Below are 27215 nucleotides of genomic sequence, written 5' to 3' on the forward strand. Positions count from 1 at the left end.
ACAAATGTGAGCTGCTTCTAATTGTTGAGAAGCATAGATTTGAATTATGTACAATTTGGATTATGCATAAAATTGTTCTGTGTCTTATTTTCAATGATAGTTTATTCACACAGTTATAAATTTACTAATTTAATGGCTTTTGAATATTTGATTTAAGTGACACAAGAAGTTGCTGAATTTTGAGAAATCTAACACATTTTTGCCAGAATATTGAGAAGTTGACAAAATTGAGAACAGAAGGAACCATTAACATTACAGTAAAATAACAAATTGTTTTCTTACTACTAAATAGCTGGAGGAAACACTTATCTTCAAAAAGAAGAGAACTTAGTCTTTTTTTTTCCTGAGCTGTTTTGAAACAGTTTTTACTTTATCCTAGCTGTAAACTTAAGAAAAGTAATGGCTCACTCAAAAAACCTTCCAACTTTTCATGTAAAAGATTGTTTCTTAATTTGGCATATCCTCAAAGAATAAGCAAAACAAGATAAAAATCTGAGAAGAAAGCAAGAGGTGTCAGAGACCGTGTACAAAGATCACCATATCAGCTTGCAGAACAGAGGAATGTTCTTGGCAGGGAGCAAGAAGGTATTTCTGGACCCAACACCTAAAGGTGTTCTCAGGAACAGTTGAAAGTATTTTTCCCAACATCTTATTCTAAGTGTGCTGCTTCTTTTTGTAAGGTACCACTTATATCTCTGATCTGAATCTTTGATCTAAATCATTGCATTTTACTTTTTCAGAATTTAATGTGGAAATATATTTGGATTGTTTAAAATGAGTCTGTCAGTGTGTATCAGGACCCAGACTTTTCCTTCTGCCTTTCTGCTTTATTATTCTAAGTGTTGGCATATGGCCTTGTAGTTGGAAAATGATTTCTGTGACTTCATTCATGTCCAAATTAGGAAGAAAGGAGAAAGAGAGCAACAAAAACAGTGTTCTCTCCTATCAAGAAAGCAAAAACTTACTCAGAAGCTCTCACAGCAGACTTTTCCTCAGAGCCAAAACTGGATAATGGGCTATACTCATAGCTGCAAGGGAAGCTGAAAAAGTAGACGATAGGATGGTCACAGTTGGCCTAAGCCAATCATGAACCATGACGTGGGGCTGGAACAAAATCAGGGTTCAGTGAGCAAGGCAAAAGGGATATTGAATGGGCAGGTTAACTACCAGATAACCTAACTATCCATCACTGGGGGCTGGGGTTTGATTAAATTGTGATGCATCCCCTACCGTGTAAGGCTGTATAGCCATTAAAATGAATAAGGTAGAACTAACTGTATCCTGATAAGAATAGTCTCACGCACTGGAGGAGGAGGAGAAATAAACCTTCAAAGATGTCAACCTATTCTCAAGATTTCCCAGCCTCTACTCTGCCTCTTTTCAATCAGCCACAGTTATCTTGCTATAAAGCAATCTAATGAGGGCATTTCCTTGCGTAAAATCCTTCAGTGGATCCCTTATTGTCTCAGAGGTAAAATCCAAATTTCTGAGCATGACACACAAGAATGACTGTATGTAAGTGGTTCTCCTCCTCCTCCTCCTCCTGTTCTAACTGTAGTACACAACCCATTAGTGGGTTATAATAGCAGTTTAGTGAACTGGAGTCACTTATTTAGAAAGCAAAATAGAATGCATTATATGAACTATTGGTTAAGTATTGGGATATAAAACCTATGTTATATATGCATATGTATATGCTTGTGTGTCAAAGTGATATAAAGTGTGTTTCTTACTGTGGATTTTGGTCAAAAGAGTTTGAAAGCCATTGCTTTAGATCCTCTGTGTAGCCTCAGTTCCTTCTCTTTTCTTCAATCACATAAAACTCCATACACATCAAGCTACTTGCAGATCCCTAAACCCATCTTGCTCTTTCACTTTCATGCCCATAGGTGTATAAGCCAGGCACAGTGCTAGATACTAGGGATACAGTAGTGAGCAAAACAAGACAAGGTCCCTGCCAACATAGACTTAAGAACCTGGAGAGACCGACAAAATTATACTAATCACACTAATTAATGTATAATTGTGAACTGATACAAGTAGTCAAAATGAAAGAAATACAGATTTTCAAGAACATATATCAAAGGCAGTCAGTCTAGTGTAGGGGAACAAAGTAGGCATCCCCAAAGAAAACCCCCGTAACAGATCTAAAGGATGTGTCATAACTAACTAGGCAAAGGAGTGGAGGAGTGGAGCAAAAGCATTGTAGACGTAACAGTATGTAAGAGTGGGGGAGTAGGGTGTGGGATTCAAAGGTAGCATCGGATCTGTGAAGGCAGGGACTTTGTATGTCTCGTTCACTGCTATCTCTAGAGGTACTTAGCACAGGGTTGGAGGTTTGGGAGATTCTCAAGCATTTGTTGTTGGAATGAATGAAACAAATGTTTGTGGTATCTTAGGTACTTTGCTAAGACACTTAACGTACTGACAGTATATTATGACTAAAAAAACTGAGGCTCAGGTTTTTATTTTGCTCAAGGTCAGAAAGCCTGTGTGATAGATGTGTCAAAGCTAGGGTTTAAATCTTGATTCTTTTCATCCCAAAAGGATGGTTAAGAGCACAGGCTGAAGAGTCTGACCCACCTGGGTTCACATACCTTCTGAGCTGAGTGTGTTTAAATCCTTCTGTACCTCAGTGTCTTCGTAGAGCCATTGGGAAGATTAAATAAGATATAAGGCCTGAGTGGCACTTAGCACAGTGTCTGGCACATAATAAGCCCTCAAATCTTAGCAATTATTAGTATGGTTATTACACTGAACTACAACTACCAAAGGTGTGGTTGTAGGAGTAGAATCCTGGAGTGGATGTGGTGATTACCGAAGTGAAGTAGGGGAAGGAATGAGGCCAGAAACTGGATGGGTCATCTGCAGAACAAAGGTGGTGATAGGAGGTAGGTATGGACAAGAAGAATGAATTGGGAGCTGGCTTTCTTAATGAATATTAGAGAATTAGCAGGTGATTGGTAGATGGTTGCTAGTAAGAAAGGGTAGAACATATCATAGCTGACCTTCATCATCCTCAAAGGAGGGGTGGATTTTGCATGACTTTGGAAATGGTACCATCTGGAAATGAGAGATCTACTAGGCCAATCCTGGCTTTCAATACCTCATTGAGGTAGGGGAGCTACACAGAGAACTCCCAAGAAAAACTAGATTTTGCATGGTTTTATATAAAGACTCTTTTGATGGCATACATTAATTCAGCAAATAGCCACGAAGCACTTGACACAGGCCAGACAGTGTTCTAGGCACTAGAACCAGAAAACCAAACTCAATCCCAACTAGCAGCACCCCTGTAGACAGAGTAGAACTGCCCTCGTAAGGTTTCCAAAGCCATAAACCTTTACAGAAGTAGACTGCCACATCTTTCTTCCACAGAGCAGCTGGTTGGTTTGAACTGGCCTTTTGGTTAGCAGATGAGTGCTTAACCACTGCGCCACCAGGGCTCCTTCTAGGCACTAGGAATATTAAAAAAAAAAAAGCCAAACCCATTGCTGTCAAGTTGATCCTGACTCATGGCAACCCCATGTGTTACAGATTGCCAGGCCTTTCTTCTGTGGTACCACTGGGTGGGTTTGAACCACCAACCTTTAGGTTAATACTCAAGGGCAAACCGTTTGCACCACCAGGAACCTGCTAGGAATATAAAAACCAAAACCAAACCCACTGCCCTCAAGTCTATTCCGACTCATAGCGACCCTATAGGATGGAGTAGAACTGCCCCATAGGGTTTCCAAGGAGTGCCTGGGGGATCCGAACTGCTGACCTTTTGGTTAGCAGCCATAGCTTTTAACAACTGTGCCACCAGGGTTTCCACTAGGGATATAAAAAAAATATAGTAGTGAACAAAAATAGATAAGCTTCCCTGCCTACATTTAGTTTTAGAAACACTTGAGGAATATAAAGGCCAAGTAGTGGTCCAGTGTTTAAAGCTCTCTACTACTAACCAAAAGGTCAGCGGTTCAAAACCACAGCGGCTCTGCAGGAGAAAGATGTAGCAATCGGCTTCTGTAAATACTTAGAGCCTTGGAAACCCTATGAAGTCACTATGAGTCGGAATCGACTCGACAGCAGTAGATTTGGTTTGGGTTTAGTCATATGAAGGCCTTGAAGATTCCCAAAAAGAATATTAGTCCCAAACTAGTCCAATATTCTTTCCAAAGTTTCTTCAAAAGCCAAAATTCCTCAGGTGGAGTTGAGGGTGAGGGGGTGGTGGCAATTTTTGTTTTCGTAAAATGTCTTCAGATCTGGGTCTGATAGACCAGTCCTTTCTAGGGGAATCTTACAGACATCTGCCTTCAAACTTATTTGTAGTCATGTTCTTGACCATCTTGGATATACAACAGTAAAACCTTGGTGCTGCAGCCCCTCGGATTTACATACGTCCCTCTCATTACCTGAGACTAACAGTGACTGCCTGCTCATACATTCTGGTTTTGCAGTTCTAAATCTGAGCAATGTATTATTGAAGTAAGAAAAGAATGCAGCATGAATCAGGTCAAACAGGAAATTGGAGTTGATGAAGAACATGAAAATCCTAAGTTCCTGGAGGGTAAGGAGCAGACACGGGGGAAAGTTAACGTGCGTGGAGGCAAACAATGTCTTCTGCCTACTAAGAATGACTTCTCTGAAATTCTTCTAGCAAAAAGCTAGCCACCTTCATGTATGTTAAAGTGCCCTGGTATTTCATTGCCCAGAAAACAGGGACAGTTTGGGAGAAGTTGGTGGGGTATTATGAAATATATTAAACAGACAGTGTTATTTAGCTTCCAATTACTAGTAGACTTCAGAGAGCAGGAAGGTTGCCAGCTCATTCATCTGATCATCACTCACCTTGACCAGAGGCCCAGGAGAGTATATACTGAAATAATAAAGTTTTCATTAGCATTTAAATGTTTTTCCTTAAAGCCTCATTTTAATATTATGAAATCAGATCTCAGAGAATATCATAATTAAGATTTTCATAAAAAGAAACACTTAATACTGTTTAAATATGTAACGACTCCCAGTGCTGCCTGAGTTCATTCACATCATAAACCCACTAAAATGGGTTTTAATTGCTAACTTGACCATGCTGCTTTTACTTAACCTTAACGTATAACACTATCATGACCAGTTTATGAGCCACAGAAAAATAATTATCACGGCTTTATTATAACCTCAACTTATTAACCAGAAATGTTAACCTGGTTAATCATCTACCATATTCACCAGGAAGGGGCTCTGAATAATTGGTAGTTCTTTTCAAAAATCATATTTATCCTGGAAAGATGAATATTTGCCCCAGCTTAAGGACATTTTAAAGAACATGCCAGAGGCCCCGAGGCAACTCTGAAAGGAGTTCCAGAAATGTTTGAAGCATGGAAGCCTTTCTGGAATAACTAGTCTTCCAAGGTGACTAACCTTGAAGGGAAAAGTACTCCCTGATGGATACATTCTGATATATTTGCTCGTAAGATTTGTCAGAATACTTTATAGTCACAAGTCATACTGAATTTTGACTAAAACAGCTCATTTGGCAAATTTGCTCATTTGGCAAATTAGGTATGAAATTCATGTTTCATTAAAAAAAATACTTTTATTGTGAACAATAATCATTTGGCAAACCTTCGTGGCTTGTTTGCAGCAGCTCTCAGGAATCCTCCCAAGGAACCTGCTCTCTCAGGTCCTTGGGGCTGCTTCTGAGCTCCCACTCAAACCAAACCTCTCTCTTTAGCCTCCAAGGATGACAACTTAGGTGCTTAAAGGACCCTAGCCATTTCAAGTTTGGTTGTTTTTGCCCTTTTTTCCCCACACTCCCTCCTCCCTGCCAAATTTCAACCTAAAGAAGCGAACAATCCCATTACGTGACGGCAGGAGCAAAGCAGTTAAATTCCAAGGCATAGTCTGTATCCCAATTCCAGCCATCCACCTTGCCACTGTGGCCATTGCTATCAAGGCAACACCAGGGTGGTTCTATCAGAAAGCCCAGTCACATAACTAAGGGAAGCCCTGCTGACGTAAGCTAGGCTCGTCATCCGTGTCACCAGTTGGCACTGACAACCCGCTGTGAGCAAACTGTGCCACAGCCAGAGTAGCCAGATTCAGACCCCTGAATGGACCTCTACACTGCTGAATCCCACTGCTTAGTTGACTTCAGATTCCAGCCTAGCGGACTGGTCCCGGTAGACCTTGTGCTTTGCCAGGTGTACAAGCAGAAGTCCACAAGGCCAAAGAGCCAGAATATCTGTGAGAAAGGCTGGAGTCAGGTGACCTGCCATAGTCATCTCCTGACTGACCTTGGATGAGTCACTCTCTGGTTTCCAGTTTCCCCATCTGTGAAATGATGGCGTAGAACCGGACAAGGGCTACACTACTTTCTAGGCTTTTCTGGAAGTGGGGATTATATTTGTCCTTGTGTTGGATTAAGAAAGCTGAATGCCAATGCTGAAGATTTCCCACTTGCAAAATGTAACCGACTTTATTTTTTTATACAAGTAATTTGTGCTTGGCATAAAGAATTATAATAATGTAAAAGTGCATAAAACAGAAAGTAAAATCTCTTCCCTTAACCCCCATGATCAGCACTCAGTTTACACTCAGGATGACTGTTCTCCCCCACCGTCCATAGGATACTCCTGTCCCATCAGCCATCTTCCCTGGGGGAGTGACTGAGACGCTGAAAATAAATCCGTGCTTTAATGTTTCTAACAACAATTGGTGAAACAGAAAAAGAACATTTGCAGGTTTTTTTCCTCCAGAAATCCAAATTTAGATCTTATATACCAATATATAAACCCACATGGAAAAGCTAAATTTTAATACATAGAAAAAAACCTTATACTATGTTTACAATAATGTAAAAATTGTATCATGATAAACAGAGAAAAGATTTGAAGTTGTCAAAGATTTCATTTTACTTGGCTCCACAATCAACACCCATGGAAGCAGCAGTCAAGAAATCAGACGACGCATTGCACTGGGCAAATCTGCTGCAAAAGGTCTCTTTAAAGTGTTACAAAGCAAAGATGTCACCTTGAAGACTAAAGTGCGCCTGACCCAAGCCATGGTATTTTCAGCCGCCTCATACGCATGGGAAAGGTAGACGATGAATAAGGAAAACCGAAGAAGAATTGATGCCTTTGAATTGTGGTGTTGGTGAAGAATAACTGAATATACCACAGGCTGCCAAAAGAATGAACGAATTTGTCTTGGAAGAAGTATAACAAGAAATGTTCCTTAGAAGCAAGGATAGTGAGACTTTGTCTCACATACTTTGGACACGTTGTCAGGAGGGACCAGTCCCTGGAGAAGGACATCATGCTTGGTATAGTAGAGGGTAAGTGAAAAAGAGGAGGACCCTCAAGGAGATGGATTGACACAGTAATTGCAATAATGGGCTCAAGCATAACAACGATTGTGAGGACGGCACAGGACCAGGTATTGTTTCGTTCTGTTGTACGTAGGTTTGCTATGAGTCGGAACCAACTTGATGGCACCTAACGACAATAAAAATTTCAAAAGACTAAAGAAGAACATTAATTAAAATGTTAACACAGAGGAGACAGGACTTTGGGATTTTATTCCCCTCTCCTGTTTTTTCTAGACTGGGGCAATACATTTGGGTTACTTGTAAAATTAAAAAAAAATAATAATAACGTTCTTGATAATGACATGCTCAAGAAGTTGGTTGGATTCAAGTTGGAACTGACATTTGTTAAATCTTTATTGATGAAACAGCTTTAAAAATGTTTTAAGCTATTTTTTTCTGTTAAATGAAGAATTATATTAATAATTATAGAAAAACTAGCTTGCAAAAAATCTTAATGAGTCATTTCAAGGGCTCAGATATTGAGCATCTATTATATGCAAAGCACTGTGGGAGACAGAAGGATGAGTAAGTTCCCATTCTACTCCAGGGTGCACAGGGTCTCATGAGGTGAGACAAGAACCCAAACAGCCGCTGTAAGCTTATTTTAAGGATCATGAGATACCAAGTGTTATTAGAGTTCACAGAAGTAAGAAATTACCTCTGCATGAGGAGGAATCAAAGAGCTTTATGCAGCAGTCAAATTTGGGCTTGGTCTTAAAAAATGGGTAGGTTTTTTTTTTTTTGTGTGTAATTTTTATTGTGCTTTAAGTGAAAGTTTACAAATCAAGTCAGCCTCTCACATAAAAACCCATATACACCTTGCTACACACTCCCAATTACTCTCCCCCTAATGAGACAGCCCACTCTCTCCCTCCACTCTCTCTTTTCCTGTCCATTTTGCCAGCTTCTAACCCCCTCCACCCTCTCATCTCCCCTCCAGGCAGGAGATGCCAACATACTCTCAAGTGTCCACCTGATCCAAGAAGCTCACTCCTTACCAGCATCCCTCTCCAGCCCATTGCCCAGTCCAATCCATGTTTGAAGAGTTGGCTTCGGGAATGGTTCCTGTCCTGGGCCAACAGAAGGTCTGGGGGTCATGACCACTGGGGTCCTTCTAGTCTCAGTCAGACCATTAAGTCTGGTTCTTACGAGAATTTGGGGTCTGCATCCCACTTCTCTCCTGCTCCCTCAGGGGTTCTCTGTTGTGTTCAAAAAATGGGTAGGATTTTTGCTACTCTGAGCTTGAGGGTGCCTTTCTAAGTGGAGGGAAGATGAAGAGAGGCACAAAGGTGCCAAGACAAGAGCATGTCAGGAAGAACCAGGAGTCCAATTTGGCTGGCACACAGAGCCTGTATGGCACCAGGGTGATGGTGGTGGAGAACCCTTGAATGTCAGGCTGCAAAGCCAAAGCTTGGGTGATCTTGAAGGGCTTTTGAGCAGGTAATTGATAAAATCAGTGTTGGCTTAGGACACGTCCTTTGGCTAAGTGATAAGGAAAGACAAGAATGGGGAGATCAGACCCAGATGAATGATAAAAGGGGCCTGAGCTTGACAGGTGGCATCAGAAGGAAGACAGATACAGTGTTTTGTAGAAATAGATTCAGAAGAACAGGGGCTTCAGATTCAGTCAAACTGGGATTCAAAAACCCCACTCTTAGCAGTCATGTGGCTGTGGAGATGTTACTCAACTCCCCAGAGCTTGTCTCTTCATCTACAAAATGGGCATAATAGCACCTATGTGATTGGGTGGCTTCGTGGCATGTAATTATTCTTGTAAAGCATTTAGTACAGCACCGGGCACATGGTGCTCAGTAAATGTTCATGTCACCAATGGTACTAACTGGAATTGGAGTTAGGAGGAAGCACGTGTCAGCTGTGGTGACTGAGTTAACAAGGGAAGCAGAGATCTCAGGAGGCTGTAGCTCGGAGTGTGGCAACTGGAGGTAGACTGGATTTGGATCCTGGCCCTACTTACCATCTGTGATCTTGTACAAGCTACTTACCCTTTTCTATCTCAGTTTTCTTAGCTGTAAAGTGGGCATGGTATTAATACCTCCCCATGGAGCTGCTGTGAGAACAAAGTGAGATAATATGTCTGTATGTAGCAGGTGCCTAGTACATTTTGTGCCAGTAAGTATTAGTTATCGGGCTAGGGGGGCTGGGGCACTGAACAGATTTGGCCCTTCCATTTGTCATGGCACATGTGCAGATAGAGGTGGAGACATGCAGCAGGGGACTGGCATGCAGGATGTGACCTGCGAGAACACTCAAGGCTGGTGATATTTAGGAGTCACTGGCAGACTAGACGAGCCAAGAGTGTAGAAAGTGGCCTGAGGAAACAACCAGACAAATCCAGGATATAGAACATTCTGTATGACAGCTGCTCATGGCTCTTTAAAAAATGTCATGGGGATAAAAAAAAAATAGTGGGGTGTTCTAGACTGTTGTTAGGTGCCACTGAGTCAGTTTCAACTCCCTGGGGACCCTATGTATGGCAGAACAAAACACTGTCCGGTCCTGCACCATCCTCACCATCTGCTATGTTTGAGCCCAATATGCTAGAGTAAAAGAGGCTAAAAAGTTATAACCAGAAGTAATGTATGAACCTTGCTTGGACTTTGTTTAAAAATAAAAAAGACATTCTTGGGACAACTGGGGAATTTTGACTTCTGTATCAAAGACTCTATGTTACAGACTATTAGGGAATTATTTATATATTTTTTTAGGTATGAAAATTATACCGTGATTTTGTAGAATATTAGAGGGTCATGTGTTATGAAAAAAATAGATGCACATATGGGGTGGAAGGAAGAAAAAGTAAATATGGCAAAATGTTAACAGTTGGTCAATTTAGGTGAAGGGTATATGTGGGTATTCATTGTACTAGCCTTTCACCTTTTTCTGGATGTTTGAAATTTTTCAATATAGAAAAAATTGGAAAAAAGAGGCCTGAGGAGAAATTGGGAACCAGCCTACATCAGGAAAAGAAAATTTCTGGATCAAAACCAAGTTCCACCAACCAAGGGAGGAAATTTCAAGAAGGGAGAAATTAACAAAAGGTGGAAGCAACCTAAATGCCCATCAACAGATGAATGGATAAACAAAATGTGGTACCCACATACAATGCAATACTACTTAGCTAGTAGGAGAACTGAAGTCTTGATACATGCTACAGTATGAATGAAGCATAAAGACATTATGGTGAGCAAAGTAAACCAATCACAAAAGGACAAATATTGATTGTATGACCTCACTTAGGCAAATATATAGAGACCAAAGAGATCAGTGGTTACCAGGGGCAGCGGGGAGGGGGAAAAGGGGGCTAACAGTGGTAGAAAAATCACACTAAGGGTAGGGTTGCACAGCCAATTATTGTAATTGCTGTCAGGAAGTCATACACCTGTAAAAAGTTCAGCTGGCAAAAGTTGTGTTAGATATATTTACAACAATGACAAAAAAAAGAAAAGAGTAGCTGCTGAGGCTGCTTATGTACAACCAAATAATTCATGGGATTTGGTTCCTTGGTTTGGAGGTATAGATCATGGTTTCATGAGATACCCCAGTTAACTGGCCTAATAATGTGTTTAGTGCTTCTGTTCTATCTCCTAGTTCGTTGTATAGTGCCTGGGGTCTTAAAAGCTTGGAAGTGGCCATACAAGGTCTCTATTCACTTGGAGCAATAGTGGAAGAAAGAGAGTCAGGAACAGGAGGAGGATATGGAATGTGTGGCTAGTGGCCTCCATGAACAGCTGCCGCCTTTGCCATGAGACCAGAAGAACTGGATGTTGCCCAACTGCCATTACTGAAATTCTGATCCAAGATTCCATAGATGAATCCTGAACAAAAGGGGAAAAACAGAGGACAGAATTTCAAATTCTCATGGAATCCAGAATTTCTGGAGCCATGGAGGCTGGATGAACCCCTGAAACTACTACCCTGAGATAATATTTAAACGTTAAGCCAAAAATATCTCCCAGAGTCTTCTTAAAAGCAAACAATAGTTTAGCTTAACTAATAAAAAATGTCTGCCTTGGGCATTATGTCCTTTTAAGATCTATATGGAATCAAACTGACAACAGCAACTTGAAAGATTAGATAAGAACCTTAGGGGGCAGTGAGTTTATATTAATGAGGGAGGAACAACTCAGAAAAGGACGGTGAGAATGGTCGCACAACTCAAAGGATGTAATCAATGCCACTAAATGGTACATGTAGAAACTGCTGAATTGGTGTATCTTTTGTTTTCAACAAAAACAAAATAAATAGGGGAAAAAAACACTGAGCAATCAAAAAGATTAAGCAAAATGAAGCCTAAAAATAAATCATATTTGGTGACTGGGAGATTGTGGTGGTTTCTTAAGAATCCAGTATAGGGTGATAACCTGACTGCAGAGTGAGGGAGTAAGTAAAATGGGAAGTGTGGGCAGTAAAGACCACTTGACCTTATAGGTGATGTTCAGCTGAAGTATCCAGGCTTCAAGAGTCGTCGTTTCAGAGCAAGGAAGACTGAGTATTGCTAAGAAAAAAATTTCTGGGCAAAGTGAGGGAATGAGAGGAAAGGAGAAATATCTAATGGAGCAAAGGCCCAGTAAAGGTAGAAGAGGAATGGGATGAAAACATGAGAGGAAAAGGTGGACTTGGATAGGAGGATTGCTTTCTCCTTTGCCCCAAAAGTGAGGGCTGTAAAGACACATGGGGAAGGAACCGATCTTCCTAGCAACACAGGCATGAGGTCGTATCTTCAGGACGTGTTAAGAAGTGGGGAAATGTACAATAGCTGTCATAGGGTCTAAAACAGGAAACAAGATGGCCAGGTGACACTGGCCTGCTATTTGCTGGGGGGATTCTTCAAAAGAGTCTGCACTGGGAGAGTGAGGAAAAATGAGATTAGAAATAAAGGGTAAAGAACAGTCATGGAAACTAATGGTCTCTTTTTCCAGGCTTGGTGATGCGCAAAAATTATGCACTAGGAAATGAGTAGAGCTTCCTCTCCCCCCACCCCCCCTTAAGGTTCCAGGTCCAAGTTTTGTCCTCATTGCTAAGCACCCTCCACCCTGGGCTGACCTGGCTGGTGTATAGTAGGCACACGGTGTGTAACAGTCTTTGGTGCATAAAGACGCTTCTGCCCTTCAAAAGTCACCAAGTGCAAGGCCCTAAATTATCCAGATTCTTCGGGACTACAGGAGCTCTCATTCCCAAAGGCAGTCAGAGGATGGGTCTCCCTTGCGAGCCACTCCACCCTCTACAAGTACACCTACTAAATGGCAACACCAAAGGAGGCTGCTGGAGGTTAAGCGCGCAGGCACCCACAGGTGACTAGAGAGAGGAAGAGAGTTTTCCTTCTGCTCTGGCTTCCCAAGGGCATCACACCGAGACGGCCCCACATTTGGAGATTCTGATTCAGGAGAAGTGCAGCGGAGCCTCAAGTTCTGCTCCTGGGTGATGCCGGAGACGCAGGTAAGGACCATCCTTGGAACAGCGCTGGCACGGAGTGCTGGTTGTGACCTACCTCTACAGGAGAACCTTGGTTATGATGTAGTCGTCCTTCTCCCCGTCCAGTTCCTCTTTGAGTGGAGGCTGCAGCGGAGCTGGGGCCAGGCCCAAAGCGCATTCCCGGCGACTCACTTCCCGCAGCCGCGCCTGCAGCGCCTCCCGCTCGGCCTGCAGCTCCCGCCGCGCCTGGGCCACCGCGCGCTCCTCCTCCTGCAGCGCCCTCCGCCGCCGCTCCAGGGCTCGCTCGCCCTGCTCCACGGCCGCCTCGCGCCGCTCCAGCTCCCGCTCCCGCCGGCTGGCGCGGAAGGCCAGCGTGCCCATCTGCTCCAACAGACGCGCCCAGTCGCCCTCGGCGGCCGCGGCGGGGGCGGCGGGCGGCTGCGGGCAGGGGGGTACGGCGGGCGGCTCGCGGCGGGTGCCGCTCTTCTCCAGCTCCCGCCGGTGGGCGCTCTTCAGGTGCTTCCACAGCGCCGGGGTCCCCGCGTGGAAGCCGGGGCTGCACCTCACCTGTTCTCCGCAGAGCCGGCAGGTGGCCCAGTGGCCCGACGCGTGCCCAGGGCGCGCGGGGGCCAGATGAAAGTACCCCCATGCCTCGGAGTACGGCGCCCCCAGGCGGCCGGGAGGCGCCAGGCCCTGTGCTGCAGCACCGTCCGGCCCGCAGGTCTCTTCCATGCTGACCACCAGCTCCTCACTCCTCATTCTTTCTGCGGCGTCTTCATCCGGAGGGAGAAAAAAAAAACTATTATATGTATATACGCATATGTGTGTACACACACACTCACACACACCGAGAGAGAAAGAGAGAGAGAGTAAAACCCTGGAAAGCCAGAACCTGTGTAAGGTGGAAACCCATCAGAGAAGGAAAACTCAAATACTTGCCACGAAAATGAGCGATACAAAAGTGCTAAGACTGCCCTGTCAAAGGCAGAAAACTTGCAAAACCCGGAAAAATAAGGCGGTCCCATGGAGTCCTAGTTCTCACAGAGTTCACTGTATCTGTGTAACTTTTTGACTGTAGTTAGCCTATGAAGAAACCATGCCCGCCTTTGATTACAGACACAAATCCTGTGGTTAGCTTGGGTAGAGGCCTGAGTTGCTTTCTCCTTAATATTCACTATTATTGTTGATTTCTGAGAAAAAAAATTTTTCATGTCTAGCCTAAATAAGGTCTTCAGCTAACAAGTACTTACACTAAAAATGGAAAGCTAAGCTCCTTGAATAGAAATAACCAGCTAAGTAAGCACTTACTTCAATAAGTGCTACAGATACATACGTAGTGCTTTTCCCTGGCCTCCTTCACTCGTTTTAAAGTCTATCGGGGCTAGGAGTTGGAATCCACTCCACAGCAACAGGTTTGGTTTGGGGTTTTTTTGGTATTGTCTTTTCTTCACAGAGAGTAAGGTTCCCTTTTGTATTCTTCTTTGGGAATTTCAAAGCAAACTTTGGAAATGATTAGGAAATAAAGTTTTGAGGGTGAAAAATTGTTTCTTTAAGTTTAGGGGGTGAAGGATCTATGGTGAACAGCCTTTTAAAAACAATGACTACTTTTTTCAAGATGAAAATATCTTTGGTTTTGATGATTATAAAGCAATGAGCCTATGAGAAAATCAGCAGTACTAACAGCCATTCAGATGCCAAAAGTATGCAGACTTTGGAAACAGCAACATACAAAGCAGCTTTCTCAACTTTTACCTTTAAATTAAATGGTGGGCCACATCCCGAGGGCCTTGGGGTCCGTGTCATTGCCTCCCAGCTTGCAACCAACCGTATTCCCAGGATAGAAACACTGCAGTATGACCTCTGAGCTCTGAAGAACCATCAGCAGTGCTAGGAGCAAATTCACAGGACAGACATTGATACAACTCCTTCCGTTAAACAACCTTAAAGAGAAATACCAGAAATACTGACTACCGCCATGTCCTCCTGATCTGCATTTTTTCCGAGCCTTTCATAGGCTCCCAAGCCATAAAATAAATAAAATTAGTTTTTGGTTTTTTTTAATTGCTCATCCCAACTAAATGGTCCCCTCTATATATTTGCAAAGAAGTCCTGGTGGTTCAGTGGTTAAGGTGCTCAACTGGAAACCGAAAGGTCGGTGGTTCGAAAACCACCAGCCGCTCATCAGGAGAAAGAAGTGGCAGTCTGCTTTCATAGCGATTTACAGCCTTGGAAACTCTACGGGGGTCACTTTGAGAATCGACTAGGCAGCAGTAGGTACATATTTGCAAAGGTGCCCTGGTGGCACAAACGTTAAGTGCTCAGGTGCTAATCAAAAGGTTGGCAGTTCAAACCAACCAGCAGCTCCGTGGGAGAAAAGACCTGGCAATTTGCTCCCATAAACACTGCAGCCTAGGAAACCCTGTAGAGCAGTCCCACCTGTCATATAGGGTTGCTGTGAGTTGGAATCAACTCTATGGCACATAACAACAACAACATATATCTGCAAGATTCAAAGCTTGGTCATACTTTTAAAGAAGGAAGAAAATTAAAGAAAAGCAATAGCTTCTTGCATCGTCCAACAAAATGTCCATCCATGTAAAGGGATCCAAATGCAATGCAATGACCCTCCTTCCTGCCTTTCCTATCAGGAAAACCTTTCTCCACAGCAATAACCTATTAAGGAAGTGGGGGTAGAAAAAGATGAAGTTTATTGTTGAGGAAATAAGTTCACAAAGCATCAAAGGTGTGATTCTAGACAAATTTACTTTGAAACTTTAAAAATAAGAAGAGAACACACGACAGACCCCTGGGGTTCTGCTGAGAACTTATCTTGAGGGGCAAATCAAGTTCAAGTTTGGAGAGCGATGCACAGTGAGATAGCCAATATCCACTCATACCGTCAGGCTTTGAACCAGGAGTAGCAGAAATGAGAGTTCCAGAATCTCTCTTGTTAAATGTACCTGAAATGACTGAAAACAAAGATGAGAACTGGGAAAATAGTTTGCTGTAATAATAGTCGCATTTAGTATAAGCTTTTAATTTGACTGCTAATAGTCTTATTACAGGTGCACTACAATTTTCTAAGCCTAATTATTCTCTTTTCCTACCAAGCAAGTCCATTCAGGATCAGGTATGACATGTAATACATCTCTCACATTTAGAATTAAAAAAAAAAAAAAGATAATGAATCTATCAGAATATCAAAAGAGACAAGTTCCAGGTCTCGTCTAACAAAAGAAATGGCTATTTATATATCAGCTAATATTACAGGCATTATTTTGAATATGGTTATTCATGATGACCAATTAGTACAAAGGAGCTTTAGAAATTAAAAGCTACATTGCTCCAAGATATTTATAAAATCACTAAAGTCCCAAAAGTGAAAGGTAGAAGAGGTTACAGACTACTTTCAAGGATAATTTGTTTTTTTAATGGTTAATAAATACAAAACTCAAGGTCATACTTTGGTTCCCATGGACTTGTTTTCATTTTCTTCAGCTTCACCTTGAACTTGTATATGAGCAACTGATGGTCTGTTCCACAGTCAGCCCCTGGCCTTGTCTGGCTGATGATATTGAGCTGCTCCATTGTCTGTTTTCACAGATGCAGTTGATTTGATTCCTATGTATTCCATCTGGAGAGGTCCACGTGTATAACAGCTGTTTATGTTGTTGAAAAAAGGTATTTGCAGTGAAGAAATTGTTGGTCTTGTAAAATTCTATCATGTGATCTCCAGCATCATTTCTATCATCAAGTCCGTATTTTCCAACTATAGATTGTTCTTTGTTTCCAACTTTCTCATTCTGTTGTTGTTAGGTGCCCTCAAGTCAGTTCCGACTCATAGTGACCCTACAGGACAGAGTAGAACTGCCCCACAGTGTTTCCAAGGAGCGGCTGGTGGATTTAAACTGCTGACCTTTTGGTTAGCAGCCAAGTTCTTAATCACCTGGGCTCCCATTCAATTACAATTATTAATGCATCTTGATTGGATGTTTGATCAACTTCAGACTGCAGACAGTGGTGAAAATCTTCAATTTCCTCGTCTTTGGCCTTAGTGGTTGGTGTGTAAATTTGAATAATATTCAAATTACAAGTCTTCCTTGTAGGCATATGGATATTATCCTATCACTGGCAGCATTGTACTTCAGGATAGATCTTGAAATGTTCTTTTTAACAATGAATGTGACGCCATTCCCCTTAAATGTGTCATTCCTGGCATAGTAGACCATATGACTGTCTGATTGAAAATGGCCAATACCAGTCCATTTCAGCTCAGTAATGCCTGGGATATTAATCTTTATGTGATCTATTTCATTTTTGACGACTTCCAATTCTCCTAGATTCATAGTTCATACATTCCATGTGCCCGTGATTAATGGATGTTTGCAGCTATTTCTTCCCATTTGAGTTGTGTCACCTCAGCAAAAGAAGGTCCAGAAAGCTTTACTCCATCCACATCATTAAGGGTGACTCTACTTTGAGGAGGCAGCTCTTCCCCAGTCATATTTTGAGTGCCTTCTATCTGAGGGCTCATCTTCCGGCACTATATGTTCTGATGCTATTCATAAGGTTTTCACTGGCCAATTGTTTTCAGAATTAGAACACCAAGTTTTTCTTCCTAGTCTGTCTTAGTCTGGAAGCTCCACTGAAACCTGTCTACCATGGGTAACCCTGCTGGTATTTGAAATGCTGGTGGCATAGCTTCCGGTATCACAGTAACACAAAAATTGCCACAGTACAACAATCTGACAGACCTTGAGTATATCCTAGATGAATGTAGAGACCATCTCGAGAATAGATTTGAGCATGGAACACTAATGACCAAAGACCAGACAAGTTGTGAAATGACATCAAGGACATCACACATGAAGAAAGCAAGAAGTCATTAAAAAGACAGGAAAGAAAGAAAAGACCAAAATGGATGTCAGAAGAGACTCTGAAGCTTGCTCTTGAACATTGAGTTGCTAAAGCGAACGGAAGAAATGATTAAGTAAAAGATCTGAACAGAGTATTTCAAAGGGCAGCTCAAAAAGAGTATTATAACGGAATATGCAAAGACCTGGAGTTCAGTATGGCTTACGCTTCAACATAAAGAAAATAAATCCTCACAATTGGACCAATAAGGGATATTATGATAATCACAGAAAAGACTGACGTTGTCAAGGATTTTATTTTACTTGGATCCACACTCAATGCCCGTGGAAGCAGCAGTCAAGAAATCAAATGATGTATTGCACTGGGCAAATCTGCTGCAAAAGATCTCTTTAAAGTGTTGAAAAGCAAGGATGTCTCTTTGAGGACTAAGGTGCATCTGACCCAAACCACGATATTTTCTATTGCCTCATATGCATGTGAAAGCTGCACAATGAATAAGGAAAGACTGAAGAAGAATTGGCACCTTTGAAGAATATTGAATATACCATGAACTTCCTGAAAAGCTAACAAATCTGTCTTGGAAGAAGTACAGTGAGAATGCTCCCTAGAAGCAAGGATGGTGAGACCTTGTCTCAGATACTCTGGACATGTTATCAGGAGGGATCAGTCCCTGGAGAAGGACATCATGCTTGGTAAAGGGGAGAGTCAGCAAAAAAGAGGAAGACCCTCAACAAGATAGACTGACACAGTGGCTGCAACAATGGGCTCAAGCATAGCAGGGTGTGAGCATGGCACAGGACCGGGCAGGGTTTCATTCTGTTGTACACAGGGTTGCTATGAATCAGAACTGGCTCGACGGCACCTAACAAGGGCAACAAATATAGAACAAGATTTTGGCCTGAGAAATATTTTCATTATCTAGCTTTACCTAAAACTTCTTCTACATAACTTTATTATTACCATTATTACTACTGGACATACACATAAGTGGGGAGAATAGCATAATGAATCCCTACAAATTATTTTATAAATTAAAAGAGATTTAAAGTTTTCCTACAATATCAAGCTATTGCTCTGCATTCTGATACGCCTTCTTGAGTTAGGGGTTAAAATTTGCATTTAACCTGCAGATTCTCTTACCTATGCCAAAGTCTGAGAGTAATTAATCACTATTAATCAGTGTCTTAGTCATCTAGTGCTGCCATAACAGAAAAACCACAAGTGGATGGCTTTAACAAAGAGAAGTTTATTCTCTCACAGTCTAGTAGGTTACAAGTCCAAATTCAGGGCATCAGCTCCAGGGGAAGGCTTTCTCTCTGTGTCAGCTCTGGAGGAAAGTCCTTGTCCTCGATCCTCCCCTTGTCAAGGAGCTTCTCAGGCACAGGGGCCCCGTGTCCAAAGGACATGCTCTGTTCCTGGTGCTGCTTTGTTGGTGGTATGAGGTCCCCAACTCTCTGCTAGCTTCCCTTTCCTTTTATCTCTTGAGACAGAAAAGGTGGTATAGGCCACACCCTATGGAAACTCCCTTCACATTGGATCAGGGAGATGACCTGAGTAAGGGTGGTGTTACAAACCCACCCTAATCCTCTTAACATAAAATTACAATCACAAAATGGAGGACAACCACACAATACTGGGAATCATGGCCTAACCAAGCTGACACATATTTCTTGGGGGACACAATTCAATCCATGACAATGGGCCCCTAACAGTGCCAGAGGTGACCAACTACTGTCAGGCTTTACCTCCCTGCAAGATGTCACTGGATTTTTTTTTTAAAATCTGGGTATACCCAGGGGAGTGTCACCCACCTGAATGCCATCAGTGATAAGAGATAAGGTAGAAATGAGGGTGAGAAGCACTGATTTTGATGTCTTAATCCTTGAGACTTACACCATCTATTAGTTTGTCATACTATGGTGGCTTTGTTACCAATCGCCAATCTGACACAAAGGGTCCTTGTCTTTTCCTGAGTAAGAATACATGTGAAAGACGAACTTTATCTTTAGCAAGCTTTATTTTGCTTGAGTCAAGCAAAAGGAGTCAGTGGGGGACTAAGCCTCTCCAAAAGACTGACTCAGAAAGGGAAGCAAGGCTAGGGCTTATATGGGTTTGGAGGAGACAACAGAGTAATGAATATTTAGTGGGCTTCTTTCAAGGGGTGGGTACTTCTCAGAAACGTGGTGCATGCTAATTAGGTTGCGCTTGCATCTGCAATCCAAGATGGAACCCACTGATATTCAAGTTGGAGTCCTCTCTGCAGCCCTTGGCATCACTTACTATGGGATATAGCGCAAGCGCACTGATCTCTGACACTACGTCACCATCTTCGGAGGGCTAAGGAAGGTTAAACAGTGGTCACGCTTTGTTCTTCTGCACATGTGGGAGCCTGTAAAAGGGGAAGGGACTAGAAAAACACTAAGAAGGAGATAGTAATTCACAGGTTTTTTTTAACCTTATCTCATGTTGACAGGGTGTGGTTCCTGTTTACCCAACTTCTAGATGGCAATCTTTAAGCAGCTCTTTTGTTCCACCAGCACAGTTAACCCTATCTGTCTCAGCTTGTGTGTTGCTGTGATGCTGGAAGCCAACCCACTGGTATTTCAAATACCAGCAGGGTCACCCATGGTGGACAGGTTTCAGCCATGGTCTTTTCGATTGCCTCATATGCATGCAAAAGTTGGACAATGAAAGAGGAAGGTGGAAGGAGAATCGACACATTTGAATTGCAGCACTGGTGAAGAATAGTGAATATACCAGGGACTGCCAGAAGAAGGAACAAATCGGATTTGGAGGAAGTATAGCCAGAATGCTCCTTAGAAACAAGGATAATGAAACTCTGTCTTGCTTACTCTGGACACGTACATCATCAGGAGGGTCCAATTGCTGGAGAAGGACATCACAGTTGGCAAAGGAGACAGTCCGCGAAAATGAGGGAAACCTTCCATGAGATGGATTGACACTGTGGCTGCAACAACAGGCTCAAACATATGAGCGATGGTGACGGTGTGTAGGACAGGGCAATGTATCTTTCTGTCATATATAAGGTTGCAATGAGTTGGAGCCAACTCGATAGCAACTAACAACAACGATCCTTGAAACTTAGTGGAAATTCTCATCTGAGCCACGGAGAAGCAGCCACAAATGTTGGCCAGCACAGCGCTGCCCCTCTGAGGGCGCAGAGGGACATCCTCTGCCCTGGCAGCTCTATGCTCTGGGAGGTCTTAACCAGTGGATGGCAGCATGGTACAGAACTGCCTCACCTTCTCAGTCCTCCACACACACAGTGCATCGGGCTCAACACAATCTTCTGTGATTCTGGGAAGACTCAATATCTAAAGAGTGGCCAGCAGTCTTGGCCACAGGTCACACCAGTCTGCCTAGCTGTGCTGAGCTCATTTAACCTTCCCTACAGAACAGAGGACTGGGAGAGAAGCCTTCGATTCAACCACCTTGACATGGAAGAGAAGCCTCTTTAGAATCCTTAGCCACGACTGTAATACACAAAGAGCTCTTACAAACTGACAAGAAAAAAAAAAAAAAATAGGAAAACAGGCAAGAAATATGAGTATACAAACGAGGTAAGAGCAAAGCCAAATGGCCAGGAAACATATGAAAAGCTGTAGAGCATAGCTTATATTCAGGGGAATGCTGTCAAAGTAACGATAAGGTATCACTTTACATCCATCGCACTAACAAAAATGAAGAGCTCTAGTAGCCAATGCTTGAGGGGATGCAGAGAAAAGAGTACACACATGCATTACTAGTGAAGATGTGAAGGGTTTCAGCCTTTTAGGAAAGCAACCTAGCAATTTCTATTCATTAAAAACACATATAATCAGAGATTCCACGCCTGGGAATCTATTCTATAGCACTGAAAATACCGATATGTGAGGTCATATGTATTAGGATGTTTATTTGAGCATTATCTAAAAACTGGAAATAAGGGGATGCCTCTCAGGAGAATAGCTGAATAAATTATGTACATCCACACTAGGGAATATTATGCAGCCATTAAAAAGGATGGATTGGAGCTCTGCCAGAAGATCTAGAGGAATTTCCAGAGGAACTGTAGAGGAAGAAAAGATGTGGAGAAGTGTGTATAATATGATCTCATTAGCATTAATCGATATACAGATCTGTATAGAAGCTCTAGCTATCTACCTGTGTATAAAGAAAAATAAGGAAGGAGACACAGTGGGTTGAAGGAGGTCATAGATGATGTGAAAAGAGGGAGAAGAGAAAGAAGAGAAAAAAAGAAAAAAGGTTGCTCAGCAAGTCTGCATGTGATCATGTGTATGCATTTAAGTAGAGTATGTATACCTCAGGGTCTATATATAAATAAAAAATAATTAAAAAAAAAAATCCTTGGATCCTCAGGATGTGAGCTTAGGCAGAGCTAGGCCAGCCTTAACTATGGAGGCTGGGGAGGGTGGAGGGGACAGTCCTGTGGAGAAGGCCATTACTGGGCCACTAGGAGATCTGCATTCATAGTACGCTGCCATGGGCCTTTAGGGAAACCAGTGGGTGGGGTTGTTCACTGTCAGGTGGTTCACCATGCCCTAGCCAAGCAGAAGGCGTTTCTGTATCCACAGGAGGTGGAGGGCATGATGGGAGAGGAATGCATCTCATTTATCTGCCTGCAGAGGGCAGGCATTCAGGGGATGCTGCATTAAATGAGCCTGACTCTACCTTTCTTATACCCAGCTCACCCAAGTCTCAATCTCCCCATCTGTAAAGGGAAATTATTATTTTCCTTAAGCAGGTGGCTGAAATCAGAAAATGCAAATGATCTCACCGTTGGACTCTCCAGTGCTATATAAATTCAAAGCACGAACAAAGAAGAAGCTACTGGTATTTATTGCTCAAACAGGCCGAGATTAAGATTTTAGTGGCTAAAAGGCAGTGCTATTTTTCTCCTTGACATTCTATTATTCAATACCACAGGTAATCTAAGTTGGAAGAATCCCCTTGGGGATTTTTGAATGCAAAAAAGCAAACAATTACAGGTCCACCTCTTCCTTCCCAAATTTATTTTCACTTCCTAAATTGACCCTGATGCAAAATGGATTGCTCATCATTCAGGTAAAAGAGGATGATGGGGAGGTCTAGTTAGCTGGGACCCTGTGACATGCATTTTTCTCTTAGCAAATGCACAATGAAAACACATCCATCAACTGCCTGGTTGGCAGAAGAAAATGAAAAATTAGAGCTCCCTTAATTTCGTGTTAAACATTTTTTTAAAGCACCAGAAAGGTGCCAATAAACACGATACATTGGCTTACATCCATTTACTTCATCCACTCTTGCGTTCACATGCCCCTTGTGCACCTGCACGGGGTCAGGCGTGTGCTTGCTTCTGAGGCTTCAAAGAGGAACACCACACAGTCCCTGCCCTCAGGAAGCTCAAAGCCTGCCAGCTCTGGTGGGGAAAAAGATGCTTCCAAGAATAATTCTGATTTTAAAGAATCAAAACAAAACCAGTTGCTGTGAGATGACCATGAGTCAATTCCAACTCATGGTGACCCCACGTGTGTCAGAGCAGAACTGTGCTCCACAGGGTTTTCAATGGCTGATTTTTTGGAAGCAGATTGCCAGGCCTTTCTTCTGAGGCACTTCTAGGTAGATTCGAACCTAGCAGCCGAGCACTTAACCATTTGCGCCACTCACCACGGTAACTGTCAGATCAGTGTTCATGCTTTCGAGTGAATTCCACTACAGGTATCTACACTGCGGAAGTTTTCAGCAAAGGCAAAGCTCTTTGACACGGAGGCCTCAGGGGCCCTCATGCAAACGTTCATGCCGTTCATGTCCCTGGGACACTCCTTCGGCAGCCCTTTCCTGCCCTGCTCTGCAGAGTATAACGTTCATCGTGTTGTCCATCACAACACATTACCGCTAGTGCCTCAGCCAAATAAATCAGGTTCCAATCATTCAGTTGTATAACTTGGCTTCCGAGTCATATTTTACAGTAAAATTTCTCGAAGCTAAATGAAAGGACTGCTATCATGAAATTCCTTTAATGGTAGACAATTTTCAGTCAAATTTCAGAGGGGAAAAAACAAATGTAGCAGTTAAATATTTCATGGGCGGGGAGGGGCACTATTGTTGGTGCTGTGCCTCTGAACACTCCTAAGGCTCAGTTTTATCCCAGTATCCATTATCTGGAAGGAGCCCTGCTAGTGCAGGGGTTAAAGCGCTTGGTTGCTAACCAAGAGGTTGGCAGTTCAAACCCACCAGCCGCTCCACGGCAGAAAGATGTGGCAGTCTGCTTCTGTAAAGATTCACAGCCTTAGCAACCCTATGGGGTTGCTACGAGTCAGACTCGACTCCACGGCAGTAGGTTTGGTTTTTGGGTTTATCCATTATCTGGAAGGAGTAATAAGCAGTCTAATCCTATGGAAGATAATAATAAATTCACATTAATTACCTCTGTATTTGAGTCCCTACCTGAAGAAGTTCTGTCCTTCTAATAACCTATCAGAATAAACCCAGATTCCTCAATGTGATCTCCTTGAACACCAATACAGAGAATAAAGAAGAGATCAAAACCTGACTGAATAATTTGTGTGAATATGTGCATACACACCAGGAAGGGCTGTAACAGTGAGATTCCCCCATAAACAACCTACAAAAGTTAATTTTATTATTTTATACTTATGCTTATACACATTAAAAGTAACCCTGGTGGTGCAATAGTTAAGCACTCAGCTTCTAACTGAAAGGTTGGTGGTTTGAACCTACCTAGCAGCTGCATGGGAGAAAGACCTGGCAATTTGATCCGGTAAAAATTATACTCTAGGAAACCCTATGGGGGAGTTCTACTCCGTCACATAGGGATGCTGAGTTAGAATCAACACCAGGGCATGTAACAACCACTTACACATGAAAAACAACAGGCGGGGCTAAAGACCAAAGAACCGGGTCATGGTCTCAAAAGGAAAAAATAAATGAATTACAGTTTTATTTATCCTCCCATATCACTTTATTTGGAATAGCTCAGCAGAGTTTTATGAATTGGTTGAGCCTGGATCTTAGGTGAGAAATTCACACAGCCTCATGTGGAAACAGTAAAAACATTTTCATTTATATCAACCCTAGTGACTTTACTTAAAGCAGAATATATTAATTAAAACAAATAATTAGCTTTGACAACTGAAGTATCAAGGAAACCACAATTCATTCATTTATTATTGGCCTATCTCTGTTGAAATATTAGTTTTCTGCCATGTAGTAGAGGAGCCCTGGTGGCCCAGTGGTTAATGTACTTGGCTGCTAACCAAAAATAACACACCGGCTTTCCACAGGAGAAAGATGTGGCAGTCTGCATTCATAAAGATCTACGGCCTTAACCAGAGACTACACCGACCTGAGACCAGAAGAACTAGATGGTGCCCTGCTACAGCCGACGACGGCCCTGACAGGGAACACAACACAGAACCCCTGAGGGAGCAGGAGAACAGTGGGATGCAGACCCCAAATTTTTGTAAAAAGACCAGACTTAATTGTCTGACCGAGACTAGAAGGACCCCAGTGGTCATGGTCTCCAGACCTTCCGTTACCCCAAGACAGGAACTATTCCCAAAGCCAACTCTTCAGTCAGGGATTGGACTGGACAACAGGATAGAAAATGATACTGGTGAAGAATGAGCTTCTTGGATCAAGTAGACACATGAGACTATGTTGGTATCTTCTATCTGGAGGGGAGATGAGAGGGCAGAGGGGGTCAGAAGGTGGTGGAATGGACATGAAAATAGACAGTGGAGGGAAGGAGTGTGCTAGCTCATTAGGGGGAGAGCAATTAGGAGTATATAGCAAGGTGTATATAAATTTTTGTATGAGAGACTGACCTGATTTGTAAACTTTCATTTAAAGCACAATAAAGATAAAAAAAATCTACAGCCTTGGAAACCATATGGGGAAGTTCTACTCTGTCCTATAGGGTTGCTATGAATCAGAATCGAATCCATGGCAATAGGTTTGGTTTGGTTTTGGCTATACAGTAATCTACTGATAAGCAGATCCAGATAATTAGACAAATTACTAGTCTAGAATTACCACTGAAGGTGGAGATGAAGTTAAAGGCAAAATGCTTCCAAACTGGCAAATGTGGATACCTGGGCACATCCTCAGGTTACAGGTGCCCAACACTCTCAGGGAATAAAGGGTTAAGTGTGAACATTTTTAGAAAAAAGTTACATGTGGACTATAAGAAATTTACTGGACCCACAGCCAAATTACCTGGTGGGTCCGACGTGTTCCATAAATATCATAAGCCAAACTCTTAGATACTTCTGTCATTAGCTAAAAGGCTGAGATGCACTTTTCTCTAGTAATGCATTTTTGAGTGAAAATGGTAAAGCACTATGCCATGAAGTGGACCTCTGTTTCAGGCCCACGTTACTTTATTTAACACATTGGTTCCTGAAAAGAGGGTGGTGATCTATTTTACCTTGTAAAAATACATAATCTAATATGAATTAGAGGGATTTAAAGCTACCCTACTTGGAAACCCCTTGTAACTCAAAGATAGTTTTTTAATTGAAAATTATCTAGTTTGGCTCTTGCCCTTGGTATACATTGTTTTAATAATTTTTTTATACTTTTTATTGTCAGTTGCCTCAAGCTATTTTTGACTACAGAAGATGTACAAATAATACATTATTAAAAAGTGTACAAAATAATTACCATAATTTCGTCCATTTATTAAACTATTTCTACAACGGTTTCTCTTAAACACCGTGTCTTTGTAGTCTTTGCTAATCAGAAGTTCAAATTGTGGCAGGTACTTATTTTTTTCTTTCAAGGAGGGAAAAATAACTGCTTGATAAGCTTGGGGCATTCGGTTAGTGTAAACTACAGCAAACGGCTCCTGTATGCTCCGAAAGGATCGGAAAATTCTTTTGTTTGAGCACCGTAGGGGCGGGGAGGGGCTCCGGTTTGAGCATCTGTCTGGCATTTGGTTCCTCCCCGCCCCCCAAGGTGGGAAAGAAACATTAAGAAAGTTCCGATGAAAGAAAGAGCCCACGACGAAGGACCCAACCACTTGTATTGTTAAAAGTCAGATTGCAATAAGGCAACTTAAATAAAGAGGGAGCAGGAAGGCGGCGATGATTTTCTAGATTCCCGAATAACTTTTTTGAGGGGCCACTTTAGGGGAGGGACAAAAACGAGGTGCCGACAGAAGTCAAACAGGGCCTTTACGCAGCAACCCGGGTCTAAATGCATCTTTTGCAACAGCGATAACTGACAATGGCCAAAGCAAGTCCCGCACCCGGCGCAAAGGGAGGCTGTAACAACACCGGGCTGCGGGGCTGCGGCTCGCTGACTTCACTGCGGTCCCGACCCTGACCCAGTCCCAGGAGTCCCGGGCGGGATCTCCGGAACCAGCCCCGGGCTCACTTCGTCGCATCCCACGGCCTCCGCGCGCCAGCCTCGCGCCCCGGCCCGCCGCGCGTCCGCCATTCCCGCGGCCCACACTCACCCCATCAGCCCGCAGGGCGGCGGGCGCCGGACGCTGGCTGGCAGTCTGCGAGCGCAGATCCCCCTCCAGGAT

General features: G+C 42.7%; 1 protein-coding gene and 1 non-coding gene across 2 annotated transcripts; both read right to left on the reverse strand.

Annotated features, from left to right (window-relative positions):
* Positions 1–5326: 5326 nt before the first annotated feature.
* On the reverse strand, positions 5327–27215 carry ZBED3 (zinc finger BED-type containing 3). Its single transcript, XM_010588228.3, has 3 exons — positions 27144–27215; positions 14537–14671; positions 5327–13557 (listed from the first exon to the last, which is right to left on the reverse strand). Exon 3 carries the CDS (start codon positions 13541–13543, stop codon positions 12863–12865), a length of 681 nt encoding a protein of 226 aa, XP_010586530.2. The 5' UTR covers positions 13544–13557; positions 14537–14671; positions 27144–27215; the 3' UTR covers positions 5327–12862.
* Positions 20801–20937, reverse strand: LOC111750027 (small nucleolar RNA SNORA47). Its single transcript, XR_002785174.1, has one exon. It is a non-coding gene; the product is annotated as a small nucleolar RNA SNORA47 (small nucleolar RNA).

Source organism: Loxodonta africana, chromosome 2 (genome assembly GCF_030014295.1).
Source record: "Loxodonta africana isolate mLoxAfr1 chromosome 2, mLoxAfr1.hap2, whole genome shotgun sequence".
Classification (NCBI taxonomy): domain Eukaryota; kingdom Metazoa; phylum Chordata; class Mammalia; order Proboscidea; family Elephantidae; genus Loxodonta; species Loxodonta africana.

Coding starts and splice junctions, on each gene's coding strand:
- ZBED3 (XM_010588228.3), bottom strand. CDS start 13,543: ATGAGGAGTGAGGAGCTGGTGGTCAGCATGGAAGAGACCTGCGGGCCG.